This window comes from Myotis myotis, unplaced genomic scaffold (assembly GCF_014108235.1).
Source record: "Myotis myotis isolate mMyoMyo1 unplaced genomic scaffold, mMyoMyo1.p scaffold_m19_p_15, whole genome shotgun sequence".
Classification (NCBI taxonomy): Eukaryota; Metazoa; Chordata; class Mammalia; order Chiroptera; family Vespertilionidae; genus Myotis; species Myotis myotis.
The window spans coordinates 37,884,944-37,904,534 of record NW_023416319.1 but is presented as its reverse complement, the minus strand read 5'-3'; the positions used below and the strand labels follow the sequence as shown (position 1 = coordinate 37,904,534).

Genomic DNA, 19,591 nt, shown 5'->3' with positions numbered 1-19,591 from the left:
ACCCTGCCATATGCCAGTAGCAGGAAAAGTTGCTCTTCTTGTAACATATCTCATAGGCCCCATTTCCCGAGGAAGGAAACTATGAACTATTTTTGGATCCTAAGGCAGAGTCTCTTGTATAAGCTCATCAATTAAAAACCTAGTCTCATAGTTTAATTCTTCAAATAAAATAAAAATGAAACAAAAGCAAATTTTAAGTGCTATGTAGGTAAATATATTTTGATAATTTTCTTACTGAATAGGAAATACTCAGTATACCAAGGAATTTAAAAGCAACTTTTAATCAGAAAGCCTTGTAGTTTATTTTCTTTAATAGGTTAAAATTTAAACATGGGTAATTAATCCTGAGTTTGGATAGATACCCTTTATAAATAACTATAGTAACTTTATAGTTATTTTAGATCCTGAGTTAGATTTATAATGAATAGAGAATAAATGTCAGATATTTTATATTAGTTTTTTAATTGTATTTTTGGTTGGATTTTTATTGACCATTCTTGTAAATTCTTCATTCATATATTGAAGCATTTTTTTATGTGTCCTGTACAGTATTGATTCAATAAAGTGTTCAGTATTCTGAACCTGGTATCCAGAATATTTCAAAGCCCTTTTGAAATGATCTCTGCTTATTTCCCCGCATATAGGTGTCCCATAGACTAGCATCTGGAAATCAATAGCCATAGTAGACATCACATATTCTGTGTGAATAATCAATAAATAAATTCCACTTACCTCTCATACCTATGGACTCATTCTACTATTACAATATTTATGGATTATTTTTTGAAAATTTCATTGCATCGATTGCCACATGGAATTCTCTGATACTGATATTCTCAAATTACTTTTCCTTCAAGTTTTTATTAACTTAACAAAAAGTTATAGGTCCCAGGTGCTAAGGTTGTGCATATGGTAGTTTAGGGACGCAGATGGTTTTCTACCTATCCCACATTTTAAATCGTAAGTGGATGATGCAAGTTGCATACTGTTCAATATACAACATATCCAAATAATTGATTCTATGCCAACACATTAAGTTTACTGTGCATGGGAGAATAGCATCTCAACAATCAGAATGTTAATTAGGGAGGGCTGTATTAATACTGGTAAACCCTGCTGATGACATTTTACTATTCTTCCAAAATAATTTGTATGTAAATATAAACCTGAATGTGCTTATGTGCACAAAATATACATACATTCTTATGATTTATATATATATATGTGCTTTTTAATATACATATTATTTATAAATGTATATTGCTAACTGTTTACCAATATATAGTCAGTATTTATGTAAGAATCTGACTATACATACATAGACATAATCTCATTTCAAGATAAATTTTGTTATATTTCTACTTTTTGAAGGATGAAGAGAGAGAAAGAGAGACAGAAAGAGAGATCAGAGAAACATTGATGTAAGAGAAAAACATCAATTGGTTGCCTCCCATATGTGCCCCAACCAGAGATTGAACCAGCAACCTGGGTATGTGCCATGAATGGGAATCGAACCAGCAACCTCTTAGTGTATGAGATGATGCATCAACTGAGCCCCCTGGCCAGGGCTATATGATTTTCAACTATGCAATGCATTACATAAGTTGGTATTAATTTAATTTTTTAATGTTAGATATTTGAGAAGTTTGACTTTTATATTAAGGAGTATATTTAAAAATGTCAGACACATAATTATACATTGTTATTCTCAAATTTAACGTAGTTCTAGAGCAAAAAATTATAATTCAATATCTTTTTTGTCTAAAAAATTAAACCTAGAAAGTTTTGATCCTATGACTTTCATAAAGAAAAGTATGCCATCCTGGCCTGGTAGCTCAGTTGGTTAGAGTATCGTCCTGATAGGCCAAGGCTGCTGGTTCGATTCCTGGTCAGGTGACAAAGAGGAATCAACCAGTGAAATGCATGAATGCATAAATAAGTGGAAAGACAAATTGATGTTTCTCTCTCTCTCTCCAATAAATTAAAATTTTAAAGAAGAATTCTGAACCAAAAAAGTACGTATGACATGTCTGTTTTTAAATGAACAAATTTAATGAACATCCTTTAATGACCAGTTCTTCCTGAAATCCTTTCTGACATAATGAAATAATTACAAATCTAATTACCATGTGTTTTAGGCTAAGATGACTCAGCTGCCTGAGGCAGAGAAGGAAAAGATTGCTGAGCAAGTTGCTGATTTCAAGAAAGTAAAGAGTAAGCTGGATGCTGAGATTGAAATATGGGATGATACAAGCAACGACATCATTGTTCTGGCCAAGAAGATGTGTATGATCATGATGGAGATGACAGACTTCACCAGGTAGTTATGTGGGAAATGATGTGCAGTACTTATAATGGTTTGAAATACCTGTCGCATTAGTAAAACCTCAAGGTTCTTTGAGTGTCAGGTGCTAAAATACAAGTGGCAGGGAAAAATTTAAATAATATACGATTAGAAAGTTGTAGGAGTGTCATTCTAGAGATGTTGGTAAACATGGCATTTTCTTATAAACTGTCAATGAATAATTTTAGAATCCACTTTATACTCTTACCTTAGGAATCTTCTCTATGTATCATATGAGCATATTACTTTTACAAAGAAATTGGTAAATCAAATTATGATCTCTGTCAGAGCTATCTGAATGACTGATTTCCATAGCTACATAATTTTAGTTATATTGAATTATGTATAATCAAAATTAGTGAAACTTGTTGCTACAGAAACAGTAACTAGATATAGTTGAGTACAATAACAATGATATGCAGAAAGCATTATAGATTGTGTGTATGTATGTGATAAAAATAGATTTGCAGCAGAATTCAAGGGGATAAGAAAATTAAAGCTACTAAAATATATATATATGGAAATAACTGGGTTCAGACTGGGAAAGAAGGGAAATGAGGTTAGGATGATGGAAGGGCACAGATACGCCACCAGCAGGTGGTGAGGATACAGATTTCAGTAAAGTTTATCTTGATCTGCATCTTCCTCCCTCCCAAAGGAATTAATGTTTTTATGGAAACAGATGACTGTGGAAAGGAGGCTCAGTGACATCGAGGGTGTCCTAAGCTGTAACCAGGGTGTGAGAAGAGGATTCACAGCCCCACAGAGTGCTATCTTATTGGAAAATAGACACATTTCATGTTTTGCAAAGTTAAACCTCCCAACATTCTCACAATCTATAGGTGTCACTGCCAACGGCATCCACAGAATAGGGATGTTGCATGTTCAAATAGCAGTAAAGGCAGAGAAGCAAAATTGAATTTTGGACCCTGATAATCTTTTGTACTTGAACTAAATCCTGATTCAGTTTAATTTAAGTTCATATAAATTGTGATGAATTTTCAATTATTTTAAAATGAATGAAATTTTTATTTACTTCTTTTTTATTCCCAATTCTTTTCAAGAGTTTTCTCAGACACTACAATGTTATTCTGAGGATTAAAATTAGCTGTTTTATATCAGTACAGGTATTTTACCTTGTTTGTAATGGGCCTTGTGAGAATGGGGTCATAGCTGGCCCTGCAGTATTTATCAACAAGTAGTCAACCACTGTAGTACACTCTCTATCCCTCATATAGACTTTAAATAGCTATAAATTTAAAAAATAAAAAATAAATAGTAAATTATCTTTTCTAAAGTGTCACTGAATGCTCTATTTTTTTCTCATTTTATTTAACTGATATTTTATTATTATTTTAAATATATTTTTATTAATTTTAGAGAGAGGAAGGGAGAGGGATAGACATTAATGATGAGAGACAATCATCCATTGGCTGCCTCCTGCATGCCCCCTACTAGGGATCCAGCCCACAACCCAGGCATGTGCCCTGACTAGGAATTAAACTGTGACCTCCTGGCTCATGAGTTGGCTTTCAACCATGGAGATACACTGGCTGGGCTATTTTATCTACACTAATAAAAGACAAACATGCAAATTGGCCATACCTTCACTATGCCTGAAGCCATGCCCAACAGCCAATCAGAGTGACTATATGCAAATTAACCCAACCAAGAAGGTGGCCAGCAGCCATGGAGCTGGAGCAAGCAGAAGGCTTGGTTGCTCCAATGATGGAGGAAGCCAAGCTTCCCGCCTGCTGCAGCTGGCTCTGAGCTCCACTCAAGGCAACAAAGTTTCAATTATAGAAGATAAATAAACCCCAGATACCTGCTATCAGCAGGCCGTGGCCACGGAGCTGGAGTGGGCAGGAGGCTTGGGTTGCCCCTGGCGATGCAGGAAAACAACCTTCTCACGCGCCCTGGCCAGCTCTGAGCTCCACTCAAGGCTACAAAGTTTCAATTATAGAAGGTAAATAAATCCCAGAATAAAAATGAAAAAAGAAAAAAAGGAGAGGCTGGGAGCTTCCGTCACCAGGGGGCTTATCCAGCCTGAAAATGGCCCTCAGCCCCTCGCCCAGGCTGGCCAGGCACCCCAGTGGGGACACCCACCTTGAAGGGGGTGTGACCAGCCTGCAAACAGCCATCAGCCCCTCACCCAGGCTGGCTAGGCACCCCAGCGGGACCCCCACCCTGATCTGGGACACCCTTCAGGGCAAACCAGCCGGCCCCCACCCGTGCACCAGGCCTCTATCCTATATAATAAAAGGGTAATATGCAAACTGACCCTAACAGCAGAACGACTGGGAATGATTGGTCACTATGACACACACTGACCACCAGGGGGCAGATGCTCAATGCAGGAACTGTCCCCTGGTGGTCAGTGCACTCCCACATGGGGAGCTGTGCTCAGCCACTAGCCATGCTGATGGCTGCCAGCACAGCGGTGGTGGTGGGAGCCTCTCCCGCCTCCTCTGCAGCACTAAGGATGTCCGACTGCAGCTTAGGTCCACTCCCTGCTGGTAAGTGGACATCCCCCGAGGGCTGCTGGGCTGCCAGAGGGATGTCTGACTGCCAGCCTGGGCCTGATCCCCCAAAGAGCAGGCCTAAGCCAGCAGATGGACATCCTCCGAGGGGTCCCAGACTGCAAGAGGGCATAGGCCGGGTTGAGGGAACCTCCCCCCCCCCCCGCCTAAGGGGACAAATTTTTGTGCACCAGGCCTCTAGTTATTAATAAGAGACTTAACATGATAAAGTTTGATGAAAGCTTACTATGTCCTACACTATGATGAATATATGTTTTCTCATTTTATTTTCAGGATGTTTCGATTGATTATTGTATTGTCCCTTTTATTGTTAAAGAAAGGGAGATTCATAGAGGTCAGATAAATTGTTCAAGTGCACACAAATGAAATGACTTCCAATTGAAGTTGTTCCAACCTCAGAATCTGGGTACCTACTCATTGTATTAAAAGTCTTTACCTTAGTGTTAAACAAAGAAGACCCAGTACTTTCCCCAAGGGAAAAACAGATACATTAGAAACGACAACAATCATTATGTAATGCACTGTATACTTATAGATGTAAGCACATTAAGATTTCAGAAGAGAGGGAGTATCAGTGGGGGGCAGAGAAAGCAGAGAACAAAAATATGAGCAAGTGAAGTTTGTATTAGATTGTAATTGAGATACGGAAATTGGATTGTGGAATGGGATGATATACATGAGAAAACCCACAAAGGTGGAAGTCAGGAGGTGGGTATGACTCAGAGTGGGGGACGGGAGGGGGGGCATAGAAAATTATATAAATACAGGAAGAAGTTAAGAGAGGCATGAAGGAAGTGATAGATTTAAAAAAAAAACTTAGAAAATGGACAGTTTTTTTAAGAAATAAGAAGTAGGGAACTATTCAACAATTATGGTCATGCTGGTGACATGATGGAAACCAAAGAATTCTAGGAATGAGAGTCTGTAAGAATGACAGAGATTCAACTCAGGGGGCTGTAGCCACAGTTGGGAGACCCACATAATTAAATGGACTTTCGAAATTCTGGCTAATAGAAACTTGACACATTTCTTAGAAGTACTGTATCCGGGGCTGGAAAAATTACTTCTGTAAAGTTGTAGCCATTTCTGAGCCCAGGCTTATGCCCCTTGGCGCACTGACCATGTAGTACGCCCTGAGCCTAAATGGCAGCCTGGCACAGGTTTTACTGTGGTTGTTTGTGCACAATTACAAATAGAGTAAGGCCTCTCTGTCGCTACCACTGTTTACATTATTCTAGGGCAGAAAAATCAGAAGTTAGTGTCTTAAACATGATTTTGTCTTGGCGAAGGGCTATTCATGCAGTCACATAATCTATGTCACCTTATCACACTGAAACTCAGCAGTCCTTTCCTTCAGTGCCTGGTATTGTCTAGAAATCAGGCTGAAGGATTTAAGACTTGCTGGGGGTAATTCTGTTTGCCCTGTCCTTTTGCATACCTTCACGGGCTTGCATTTAAGAAAGCTTGTCGCCCCACCTTTCTTTTCTAAGATACAGTTCTGAGTGATGGATGAGAAAATGAGTAAAGGGAGGGGTAGAAGCTCACCTTGTCTCCATTCAGCGAGGCTTCAGAATTAAAGCCTTTCGAAAGCATTGCCGAGATGCATAAAAATTCCTGTGTTCTCTGAGTCACATCTCTTTGTTCATTAAATATGAAATCTCTTTGCAAATAGCTTGTTTTACTTTTTAGAAGTGAAATATTTATATTCTAATAAAATGTGGTAACAACAATGGCCATTTAAATGGCTTAGCTCACACAGCCAAGAGAAGAATAAATATTGAACAGTTTCTTTCTTTTTTTTTTCCTTTTTACCCAAATGGTTAAAAAATGGTCACTGGAGGAAATTTGTATTTTGACATTTGCAGTTACTGTCAGGGTTTAATTAATTTTCATTGTGAACTTCCTTTAAAATAAATAACCTTTCCTTGCTCCACTCTGTAGAATGTGCACCTTCTGTGCTGGGGGAATAAAGCCAGGTTCTGTCTTGCCAAAGAATGCAGTGTTCACACAGGGGCTTTTTAAAGTCTTACTCAACTCTGTGGTGTGCAGGTCTTTCCACTTTACCTTCCCCAAACAGAATAAATTATTAATCCAAAAATAAAAAAGCAACCTTATATCTTATGATTTAAGCCATAAAGACAGATAAATTTAATTTTTGTTTTATTTCATAAAGCCATGAATTCTGTTTCTCATTTATATTAAACTAGTAGCCTGGTGCATGAAATCCATGCACATTAAAAGGAAATTAATTGCCCTAACTGGTTTGGCTCAGTGGATAGAGCATTGGCCTGCAGACTCAAGGGTCCCAGGTTCAATTCCAATCAAGGGCATGTACCTTGGTTGTGGGCACATCCCCAGTAGGAGAGGCAGCTGATCGATGTTTCTCTCTCATTGATGTTTCTAACTCTATCCCTCTCCCTTCCTCTCTGTAAAAAATCAATAAAATATTTTTTTAAAAGGGAATTAATTAGCAGAGATATTTTAATATTGCTATTTGCCCTTTCTCTATAATAGAAGTGTGAGAGATGAAAGGAAATTAGTAAAATATATATGAAAATAATTTATAAACTTATTAATAAATAAACAGTAACAAAAGGATATAACAACAACGGAGGCATGATATAAACAACAAAAACATGATATGAAAACAACAAAACATGGTATGAAAACAACAGAAACATGATACAAAAACAACAGTGATGCAATCAATGACTGATAAAGTGATTAAACGTATTCTAATATCTCCCTGTACCCCACATTAAGAGTGAAAACACTTTCAGAGTGCTTGACTAATTTCCCTTGTGATGATGTATTTAGAACTTTAACTGTAACATCACATGCTCTTCAAACTCGAGAGAAAGCAACATATAACTGACCATGTGCAAAAATGGGTTCAGGTAGGAATATGCCTACTATGATTAGAGTTTGTCCTTGTGATTTATTAATAGTCATCACAAATGCTGGCATCACAGGAAACCATTGTCAAATCAATTTCAATGGGAAGCCAGTGTCAGATGGGAACAAATTAATTCTTGGAATCAGAACAACCTCTCCCTCTGCAGATCCTGTTAATACTTCCACTTTGATAATGTTAGGTTGTAATCTTTTGATAATAAATCTGGTACAATTACAAAGACCCCATTTACTATTGAGAAATCTCAATAGTAAATGGGGCATGATGATTGCACCCACCTTCAATTTTAATTTATGACATGGCATTCCCGAAGGAGTAATACTATATGGGAAAATTTTCCTTTTCAGCATCATCTGTGGAATCAATGGAATCATCACTCAAATATGTGTGAAAATCTCCATTGAGTATATCCAAATTTTCTTCATTTAATTTTTGAACTTGCTCATTTTTTGGACAAAGAATTGCACGTTTAGATATAATTTGAATATTATCTATAGCAGTGGTTCTCAACCTTGGCTGCACATTAGAATCACCTGGGAATCTTTTTAAAATCCTGATTCCTGGGCCTCATCCTCCAGAAATTTTTTCTTTGTTATGGAGTGGGGCCACAACATTAGTAAAAAAGAAACAGAATTTCTGGAGGATGAGGCCCAGAAATCAGGATTTTAAAAAGATTCCCAGGTGATTCTAATGTGCAGCCAAGGTTGAGAACCACTGATCTATAGATATAGTATTTCCAAAGGTAGCTTCAATAATAGATCCATTACAAATCATTTCAGTTCCACATTCCGCTCCGAGGGTGGGTTCCTGCCTGAAAACTCACCCTGAGGGCTGGATCCTGCCTGAAACCTTGCCCTCCAGGAAACAGCTGGGGGAGGGCACAGCCATTTCCAAGATGACCCCTGCAGGACTGACTTCCTTCCGGTAGTCACAGTTCTGGCTGTGATGTTATACCCAGGGTTTTTATATAAGTAGATATACACATATATATCTAGAAAGATGATTGGAAATATAAAATATGAGGTATGTGGATCATTTAAGATTTTGAAAAAACATTTCTGGCTATTCAGTGTTAGCTTTAAGAAGGCATTCATTTTATATTTGAAATAAATACAAGACCAGGAGGAAGAATTATTTTTCTGTGCATTACCATGATGGCTTTGTTTTTCTTCTTGGACTGTGTGTTAGGGTTATTATAAGCTCTTATTGCCTCTCATGAATATTCTCTCTGTAAAGAATCTGCTTGTTTCTGTTGTGAGAGTTTTGAATCACTGGAAACAATTATTCAGCAATGCTTTAACATAAAGGAGAATAATTCTGTCTGCCAATCATTCTGATATGATATGATATGATAAATCATTTACTTCTTAGTAATTGTTTAGTAAAACTGAGAGTGAGAGCACAGACCCTTTTTCCTGAAATCTAGCACTTTAATATCTGTAGTGAATGGATGAGAGAACTGGGTGAAAAGGCTTTACCAATTTCCAAGTGTCAAAACAGTTCTGTACTGTGTGACTCTGCATATTTCAGGTGGACAGGATTAACATTTTCTTAGTGCAGAGGAGACTAAACTATTAGACATGTAGGGATAAACAAAGACACCCCCACCCCCACCACAAATGAGAACATACAGAGGCTATGGCATTAGATACCATCATTTGCTTTGGTGGAGACTCAAAGGCAGGCAGGGATGAAGAAAATCTTTCAAATTGGAGTGGGGGGAGGGGAGGTGGAATGAAAATGAAGACTTCAGGTATGTTGGATTGGAGGTTGTGGACATAGGAAAGATGCAGGTGGGCTAACTAGAAGCAGGGCATCTTACGTGATTGGTTTGGGGAACATATTTTGCTTTCTCTGATTGTTGCTGGATTTAAAGCAAAGGCAAATATAGGTAGGCTGGCTGCTATTGTCCAAGTCCTGACAATTCTGGGTCAATTGCTAGAGAAGCTACAGTTTAATTTCTTAAGGTAGTTGCAGTAGAAGTTGTGGGTCAAAGTTCTACTGTCATATTTTGACAATTGTTCATTTGCATAGTCAGTCTCTCAAAAATGTCACTGATAATCACTTTTTTGGAATAGTGATGGATGGATAATTGTATAAACAATATTTATTTTTATATTTAAAACAAAATACTCTTATAAGAAAAAAATCTCTCTGTGATAATCTATATCCTAAACCAATAGTCCAATGAATTTAAAATTTACTGTTTTTTTTTAAAAAGTGAAATGTCTCAATAGATACACCTTTGTGAATATAAGTAATTTTATCAATCTCATTCTCACTGTGTTTCAAGAACCTTTAATTAGTGAAGTTTATTTTCTCTTCTATAGTACTTGATGAATGTATTCTAAAAATTATTTTTGATATCTTAAATTTCCACTCTGTGTCTAACTCATTTCCAAAAATTTTATTGCCTAATCTTTAATCGCATCATATTCTCTTATCTCAGATCCTTTCATACTGCCCTCCCCCCCCCCCAATTTATTTAGTCATTTCATTCTGTCTTTCCTTTCTTAGACAGCCTGGACCACTTGGCCTATACTATAACCACTCACTCATAAACATCTTGATCTCGTTGTCTCTCGTGACCACATGACACACAAAATCGCAACCCTGCCTCAATCCAACAACAGCTACCTTCTGCCCTTCACTTGGGCTTCAGATTGTAAATTTCACTCATTCTTTTCTTTTGACAGTCAGGTTGACTGTCTTCCCCCCTGGTGGTCAGTGCACATCATAACAAGTGGTTGAACAGCCTTAGCATATCATTAGTATATTACACTTTGATTGGTCGAACGGATGACCAGAGGACTGGACACTTAGCATATTAGGCCTTTATTATATAGAGTTAAAAGAGAGCCAGACATGCCCTGGTTGGTTTTGCTAAGTGATTAGAGCATCAGCCTGAGCGGGGGTGGGTGGGAGGAGTGGGGGTCCTCAGGTTCAATTCCCAGTCAAGGGTACATACCTGGGTTGCAGGTTTGATCTCCAGCCCTGGTCTGAGTGCATGTGGAAGGCAACCAATCAATGTGTGTCTCTCACATCGATGTTTCTCTCTCTCTCCCACTCCCTCCCTCCCACTCTTTCTAGAAAATAATCAATGGGGAAAAATATACTTGGGTGAGGATTAACAAGAAAGAGACAGAGAGACAGAGGATGGAATACAGTTTAGGTAATACGGATTATGTAGAGAGAGGAGTAAGTTATATCCTGCATTGCCTGAAATGAGGAGGAGATATTAGCTCCACAGGTCGGCATTTCTAACAAATTTTAAAGTAGACAAATATTGAAGAGGTGTTGTTTTGAACTGGTATAAAATTTAGTTTGGTTCATTCTTCATTTTTCTGGATAAAGAGTGTGATTATAAATCAAACTCTACACTATTAAAAGAAAGTAGTCCTGTTACATTTTAGGCACACTATAACTATAACTAACATCATGATTCTCCTTTAGATCTACCTCCTACAAAAACTTAGAGTAGAACAGATTCAAGCATTGTAGATGTCATGTCAGTTTGCCAGCTGGCTGCCATGTGTCTGACTGGTGTTTAACAATGAGTATTGGCTGACCTCTACTGAAGAACATGGATAGTGTCTGGGTACCTGAGGCTATTGCAACCCACAGGCAAAAACACAGCCTCTCAGATTTGTAATGGAATACCAAGAGATGTCAGGGTGAGTCACTTCACATAATGTCACCTGCTCTGACAGCTTTCCAGACATCTGCCCATGGTGCTTCTCTTCGATTTTCTCCTGGTATAATGAAGCAACTCTTAAGATGCCAGTGGGGACTGGTAGTCTTTCAGTGCAATGATGGAAAAGAACATTTTATATTTCAAGTCTGTCTCATTTGTTACAGCTAAAGACAGATACTGAATCACAGTTGCTGTTGATGAGAGCAAAACTTATTTAGCATAACTATGCAGAAAAATTAACCTTAAGAAGGCATGAGTAGCTTTATAGTACTCTCTAATGACCGCATTGCCAGTAGAATTGCTGGCTGTGGGTTCAGTAATTGTTCATTATTTTTAATAAAAATAAATACCTTTACTGTTTTTAGCAAATTCCATATCTCATCTAATAAAGGAAGGATATGCAAATTGACTGTCACACTGTCACAAACATGGTGGTGCCCGTCATTACAAGATGGCAGGGCCCAGTCCCCTCAGCCCTGCCAGAGTACCCCAGTCCTTTCAGCCCCACCGGGGGTGGCAGGCCTGCAGTGCAGCCAGACCCACCCTCAGGTGGGTCAGGCAGATCCTTGCTCCTGCTGCCAGAGTCCCACAGTCCGTTCAGCTCAGCTGGGGGGGGAGGGGCGGCAGGCACATGGTGCAATTGGACTCGCCCTCAGCCCCCCAGCCACCCAGGGCTGGCCGAAGTGCAGGCAAGCCTCGGATAGCAGCTGCCCAGCCAATGCCTGAGATGCAGGCAAGCCTTGGATGGCAGCTTCCCAGCCAACGCCCGAGGTGCAGGCAAGCCTTGGATGGCAGCTGCCCAGCCAACACCCGAGGTGCAGGCAAACCTTGGATGGCAGCTGCCCAGCCAACGCCCGAGGTGCAGACAAGCCTCGGATGGCAGTTGTCCAGCTGCCCAGAGCTGCCTGAGGCTCAGGTAACTAGGACTGGCAAAAGTTTGCGCTGTCGGCAGTAGCAGCAGCAGAGGTGTGCCCCCCGCCCCTCAGGGCTCCCAGACTGTGAGGGTGCAGGCCAGGCTGAGGGACCCTCCCCACACTCCAGTGCATGAATTTTCATGCACTGGGCCTCTAGTTCTAACATAAGCAAATGTTTCAGTACTTAAAAAAAAATCTCTAATATGCTTTAAAGTCATAATTTCTTCTCTCTCTCTCTCTCTCTTTCTCTCTTCTCTCTCTCTCTCTCTCTCTCTCTCTCTCTCTCTCTCTCTCTCTCTTTCTCTCTCTCTGTAGGGAGGTGTTTCCTTAAATGCCCCTTCCTTAGTATTGTCATTAAATCATTTCTCTTCCTTTATTTAGTGTGGCCTCTCTCATTTTTCCTTTTACTACTAACATGGCTAGTTTATGTTGCTATTTTCCATGCTGATCACTTATCGATATACCTTCTGATTTCTTTCCTTCTATTTCCATGGCCTCAACATATTGGATTATACTTGTCAGTTTTTTTCCTTTGCTTTCCAGAATCTGCTTCTTGCACCTGTCGTCTAATAGCCCTATTCCACCCACTAATTTTCTTAATGATTTTTTACCTTTCTCCGATTTCTCCTTTCAACATTTTTCCACTCTTTTTTATAAATGACTTATTTCTAATGTTTCTATGCCACATCCTCCTCCTTACATGTATACAATGATTTCCATATCACCCCTTTACCCATCACTTTCTTCACTCACACTTCTAATTATTTATTGAGGTCTATTATGTACCTCAACTTAGGGAATTAAGATAATATGACCCAGACCTTGCCTTCAGGAATTCCCCAAGTAGAAGAGACAGATACACAAATTAAGCAATCATTAAACATGTAGAAAGTGCAGGGATCCAATTAGATACATGGTTTTGTAGAAGCTCTAGACTCTAGAGCAGCCGTGGGCAAACTATGGCCCGCGGGCCGGATCCGGCCCGTTTGAAATGAATAAAACTATTGGGAAAAAAGACCGTACCCTTTTATGTAATGATGTTTACTTTGAATTTATATTAGTTCACACAAACACTCCATCCATGCTTTTGTTCCGGCCCTCCGGTCCAGTTTAAGAACCCATTGTGGCCCTCGAGTCAAAAAGTTTGCCCACCCCTGCTCTAGAGAATGGTGCTGTGAGTTGGGAGAGGGTAGCATCAACAAAAAGAATTTCTGGGTGATGAGTTACCTCCACTAAGTCTTTCTTTCTTTTCTTTTTTTAGCTTTATTTTTATTATTGACTCTATTACAGATGTCCCCATTCCCCCACCCCTTTGTCCTCCTCCACCCAGCCCTACCCCTCCTCCTCTGTAGCCATCACCACACTATTGTCTGTGTCTATGGATTATGCATATATGTTATTTGGCTAATCTCTTCACCTTCTTTCATCCAGTTCCCCATCACCTCCCCTCTGACAGCTGTCAGTGGGTTCCATATATCCATGCTTCTGGTTCTATTGTTTGTCAGTTTTTGTTCATTAGATCCCACACATAATGGTATTTGTCTTTTCTCTGACTTATTTCACTTAAGATAATAATCTCCAGATTCATCCATGTTGTCACAAAGGGTAAGAATTCTTTACTTCTTCCTGTTGCACAGTGTCCCATTGTATAAATGTACCACAGCATTTTTCATCCACTCATCTGATGGGCGCTTGGGTTATGAACATATGTGTGCCTATATTCTTTCTGCTTGGTGTTTCAGTATTCTTAGGATATACTAGTATCCTCAGAAATTGGATTGCTGGATCAAAAGGCAGTTCCATTTTTAATTGTTTGAGGAAACTCCATACTGTTTTCCACATTAGCTGTGCCAGTCTGCATTCCCATCAACAGTGCAGTAGGGTTCCCTTTTATCCACATCCTCGCCAGCACTTGCTGTTTGTTGATTTATTGATAGTAGCCATTCTGGTAGGTGTGAGGTGATTTCTCATTGTGGTTTTAATTTGTATTTCTTTGATGATTATTGATGTTGAACATGTTTTCATATGTCTATATTTTCATATGTTGTCTTTGGAAAAGTGTCTACTTGGGTCCTTTACCCATTTGTTGACTTGGATTGTTTGTCTTCTTGGTGTTGTTATATAAGTTCTTACTATATTTTAGAGATTAACCCTTTATCAGATATATCATTGGCAAATATATTCTCCCATACTATGGGTTTCCTTTTCATTTTGAGAATTTTATTTTATTTTGCTGTGCAGAAGCTTTTTAGTTTGATATAGTCTCATCTGTTTATTTACCTTTTCTTTGTTTTCCTTGTCTGAGGAGATATATTGGCAAAAATATTGCTGTGAGAGATGTCTGAGATTTTACTGTCTACTCTAAATTTTAATGGCTTATCAAGATACCACTCAAGGAGGACGAAGGGGAAAGGAAAAGGGCATTTGGGGGACTCCATGTCTGAATACATACTATTCCATCTCCCTTTCATTTTCTACTGGTATTCTTTTCTGTATTACAGACTCCTCAAAAATGCACTTGCTTTCCATCTACCCATCTAATTGCCCTCCCGGCTAATTTTGAAATACATTTAGTTTGGATGGCAAAAATAGATGTGATACAAAAAAAATATAAAAATTTTTTGAAAGAAGTGAAATATGCAAGGCAAAAAGGAAAAAGGGCTTGGTTGTAAAATAGCAATGGGGTGAAATTTAAACATAAAAGTGGATGTTAACTCTACCCTTGTCAAGAGTAAGGCATAAATTTGACTTTAAGATGTTTAACTAGAAGAAAGTGATTTGAAATAATGAAATTCACTTAAAATATAATTATATGTTTTGGGAAAGCACAACAGTTTCTGTTTTGCAGGTTTACAATTCATTTTGTATTCTTAACCCACAGCTCAGGATTTTGCATATGGGTTGTACCTGTTTTCTTTTCATGAGCTTTAATGGGCTAAAACTGATCACTTTTCATTCAAGTGAATAATATCTGGGCCACAGGAAATTGAAAGTAAGTGGTGATTAAAGGAGTTCTCTGGAATATTCATAGTGCATAAATTAGAGTTTTACAAATGATGTAAAACTAGTAAATGGGCAAAATAATGTTCAGTTTGAGATCATACAAATGAAGTTAAGAGTAGAAACTAGCTTTTCAAATTATCTAAAATATTAATATTAATTTGTTCATTACTGAGCACTGTGCTACTTCTGATGAAGTTAGGTGGGAATTACGAAAAAATGAACTAGAGATGGTGTAACCAGCACTGTTATGAGCCCCAAAGGGCAACGATAAATGCTTCCTTTTGTTTTCCTTTCTCAAAATTCTATTATAGAATGAATCAGAGACTGATAATAACTGACTTGAGAGGAAGAACACTGGGAGCCTCAGGATATCACTTAGTCCCTGCTGGATAATACTTACAGAGTTTTATGTAATGCTTAAGATTAATATTTAGCCATTTAACACTTTTTAAACTTGTAAATTTCATTTGTTGTTCACCATGTATTTATATACACAATGCAAAGAATGTCTACTGTTCATTTGGTAGGCTGGGTTTTTCCCCCATATATTTTTTTTCTTTTTCTTTCTTTATTGGTTAAGGTATTACATATGTGTCCTTATTTCTCCTTGGCCCCCCTCCCCTGCTCATACCCTCACCACCCTGGTGTCTGTGTCCATTGGCTATGCTTATATGCATGAATACAAGTCCTTTGCTTGATCTCCCCCTTAACCCCCACCCTCCCCTACCTTTTCTCTGAGGTTTGAGCATCTGATCGATGCTTCTCTGTCTCTGGATCTGTTTTGGTTGATCAGTTTATGTTGTTCATTATAATCCACAAATATATTTCTTAAAATTTTATACGATAAATATTGTGCCGTAAAGAACAATAATATTATGTAAGAGCATATTAACGTAAGTCTCCTCTTACACATAATCCTTCTCCAAATCTAAATTCTAAAATATGACCACTTTTACCTACTTTCTATTTAGCTTTTATTTTAGTTACCAAGGTTTCACTAAACAATTATATTTCTATGCTATAATTTATCAGCCATGATCATTGTTTTTTGACTCCCAATTAATTTATATCAGAGTTGGTTTTTGTTCAGTTCTATAGTTGACCACCTATATAATTTCAAAAATCATAATTTAATAACCATTTGTCAACCAATCATCAGCATTCCTTGATGAGAACAGGATTTATCTGGACTCCCAATTTGTATGATGAGGGAATAGTACCTATTTTACCATTTTTCCACCTTTTCTGAATACCTCCTACCTTACCAAATCTTAGGAATGTATCTTGATTGTTACATTGCAATTTACTTTATAACCATAATTATAGCATTTATACTTTGTCTATTGGCTGATTCTGTATGTTTAAGTACCAATAAATATTATTCATATGATTCAGCCTATAAATATCGTTCATCATAATGAGTGGTATGCCCAGATCCTAGTTTCTTTACAATGTATTTTAGGTCTTGTGCCACTCAATGGAGAAATGCTTCATACACATACTTACTTCTCCACTCAATAAATAGTTATTGGGCATCTTCTGTGTGCAGGCGCTGTTCCAGGCCCTGGCAATACAAGGTGCCTGACCTCAAAGAGCTCATATTCCATTGAACAGAGACAGACAATAAAGAGTGGACACAATAAGTAACAAAATTGGATCATGTTTTAGAAAAGCACAGGGAAATGAAAACATAGAGAAGAGTGAGGAAGACCAGTTTTGCTGGTAGAGTTCCGTTTTAAATAGTGTGATCAGAATAGGCCTCATCTGAGCACAGGTTGAAGGTGATGGGGAAATGAAGCATGCAGCTTCTAGGGACAGGGAGATTGAGGCAGGAGGCGCAACTAGAGCATACCCTAGCTGGGGAGTGTGCCTGATGTTTGGGCCTGGGGTAAAGAGTATGAGAGGAGGTCAGAGGTGTGATCGGGAGTGGAAATCAGATTATTTGAAAACTTTGGTTTTACTCTGAATATAATTGGAAGCATTTTAGGGTTTTGAGTAAAGATATTTACTGCTCTGTAGTACATTTTAAATGTACAGATTGCTATTGTGTTGAGTAAAATAATATATAAGAAGAAAGGATAAAAGCAAAGGGGGGACATTAGAAGCTCTAACAGGAATGCAGGACAAACATGATGGGCCCTTCAACTCTAAAAATTCCATGTCTTTACATCTTTAAAATTTCCATCACTTTTCGATGGTCTATCTTTGTGGAGTTCCTATTAGTTGAATGTTTGATCTTCCCTATTGAGTCTATATATCTTTTAGTTTTTCTCTCAAAAGTTCCACCTTTTGTCCTTGATTTTATTTTCTAATTCTTCCATTGAATTTATTTTAATAAAACCTTGTAATTTCAAGTGTTTTTTTTCTTGTTATTTAAATGATTGTTTTTTCTGCATAGCATCATGTATTTATATTATGGATACACTGTCTTCATACAGTCCTTTTAACAATGTTAATACAGATATGAGTTGCATAACAACATTTTGGTCAATGATGGACTTGTGGACACAAGAAATGTCTAAACCTATAATGTTTATGAGTTTATTTGAGCCAACACTAATGACAATTGCTGGGAAGCAAGATCTCAAAAGTTCCTGAGAATAACAGTTTTGATGTTTCTTTTACGCATTTAAAATTAAGGAAGGAACTTAATGAGGATTACATGAAGGTGGGAAATAGCAAGGTGAAGATGGAATTACATGATATTTAACAAGATTATGTGCTCCCTTAAGGGTGGTTGTGCTTTCCAAGAGTATTACTTCTGGCATTTTAAAGGTGTGTTAACCTAGATGTGCAAGAACAATGGACAGGAATAGCTTAAAACCTTTCACTAAATAAGTTACAGGCCTAGAACATGACTGCCCAGGAATTTATGATTTATTACATCACTCCGTTTTCATCTACAGACTGGATATGAGATGCTGGTCTCGTGATACTATAATGGAGTAGAAAAATTCCTATCATCTAAGGACTTCATAGCTAGTCTAATATTGTAAAGCAACACATTATACCAATAATTACTATTGTGTTACAATTTCCTATAATGTTAAATACAGTAACATGCTGTACAGTTTTGTAGCCTAGCAGTGTTAGGGGCAAAAATAGAATATTGGGGACTAGCTATGGTTATTGAAAATATTAGTCATGCTCTATTAACCATGATTGCCTTGTATTGGTTTTAAAAAAAAAGGACATTCTAACCTGGCTGGGAGTTGTAGGCCCCCAGGCCCTGGGAGTCAACCTTGGATTTGGGAGTCAACCTTGGAATGGGGTCCATTCTCATTCAAGACTTTCCTATTATCATGGAAAGATTAACAACCTTGTTGTCCAAACAATGGAGTCCCACCCCAGCCCAAATTGCCTACTTCCCCATTCCTGTAATCCCTGCTTCCCCATGTAACCTTTGTTCTACCCCATATAAACAGCTGGTTTATGGGGGGACAGAGCAGATTTTTTTGGATGACCTGCTGCTCTCCCATACTGCCGGCAGTATTGGTATAGACGCCCATATATGATTCAACCTGTCTCTCCTGAATTGGCTCACGTAGTGACAGGCAGCCCCATCTCAGAAGCTCTAAGGGAACAGAATTTGTCACCCCAAAATGAGTTTCTTTGGCATAAGAGTTATTTTAGGCTGATTAAATTTTAAGAAACAGAAAACATGAGAAAAGCTCTGACAACCAAATAGAAGTTAGTCCTTATAAAAGACAGTTACATTTGTAAGGAAAATCTTCATTTGCAAGGGTTATACCAGGAAAGGGGGGATGACTTTATCTCTAGAAACTCTTGTCAAAGCCTAAGGCAGAAGGCAAGGACTTAAATCTGCATAACATCCTTACCTTTGTTTGCTGTGTTTTTCTTGGTAACCTCCCACACTGATTCCCCTCAGCTCCAACATCATCTTTTGTCTTCAGCTGAAGGTGCTACTCAAGGTGGTGGCTTCAGACATGTTTTCCTGTGTCTCTTCCAGGTATACAGGAGCTATACATGCTAATAAACTTTTGTTTCAGTTTCTCCTGTTAATCTATTTTTTATTACAGGTATATCTTAGCCAAGAACCCAGAAGGGTAGAAGGAAAGTTACTTTTTCCCCCCACAGAGCAATAAGCCATACTACATAGCGTAGGTGTGTAGCAGGCTATAGCATCTAATTTTGTTTAAGTGCACTCATGATGTTTGCACT

The 19,591-nt window shown here is 38.2% G+C and overlaps 1 protein-coding gene across 1 annotated transcript in view; it reads left to right on the top strand.

Annotated features, from left to right (window-relative positions):
- The window catches only part of CTNNA3 (catenin alpha 3), a 1,292,302-nt gene that overhangs the window by 1,165,749 nt on the left and 106,962 nt on the right, over positions 1-19,591 (top strand). Inside the window, exon 15 of the mRNA XM_036336865.1 lies at positions 2,139-2,320. Coding sequence (XP_036192758.1) covers positions 2,139-2,320 — 182 coding nt within the window. The remainder of the gene's footprint in view (positions 1-2,138; positions 2,321-19,591) is intronic.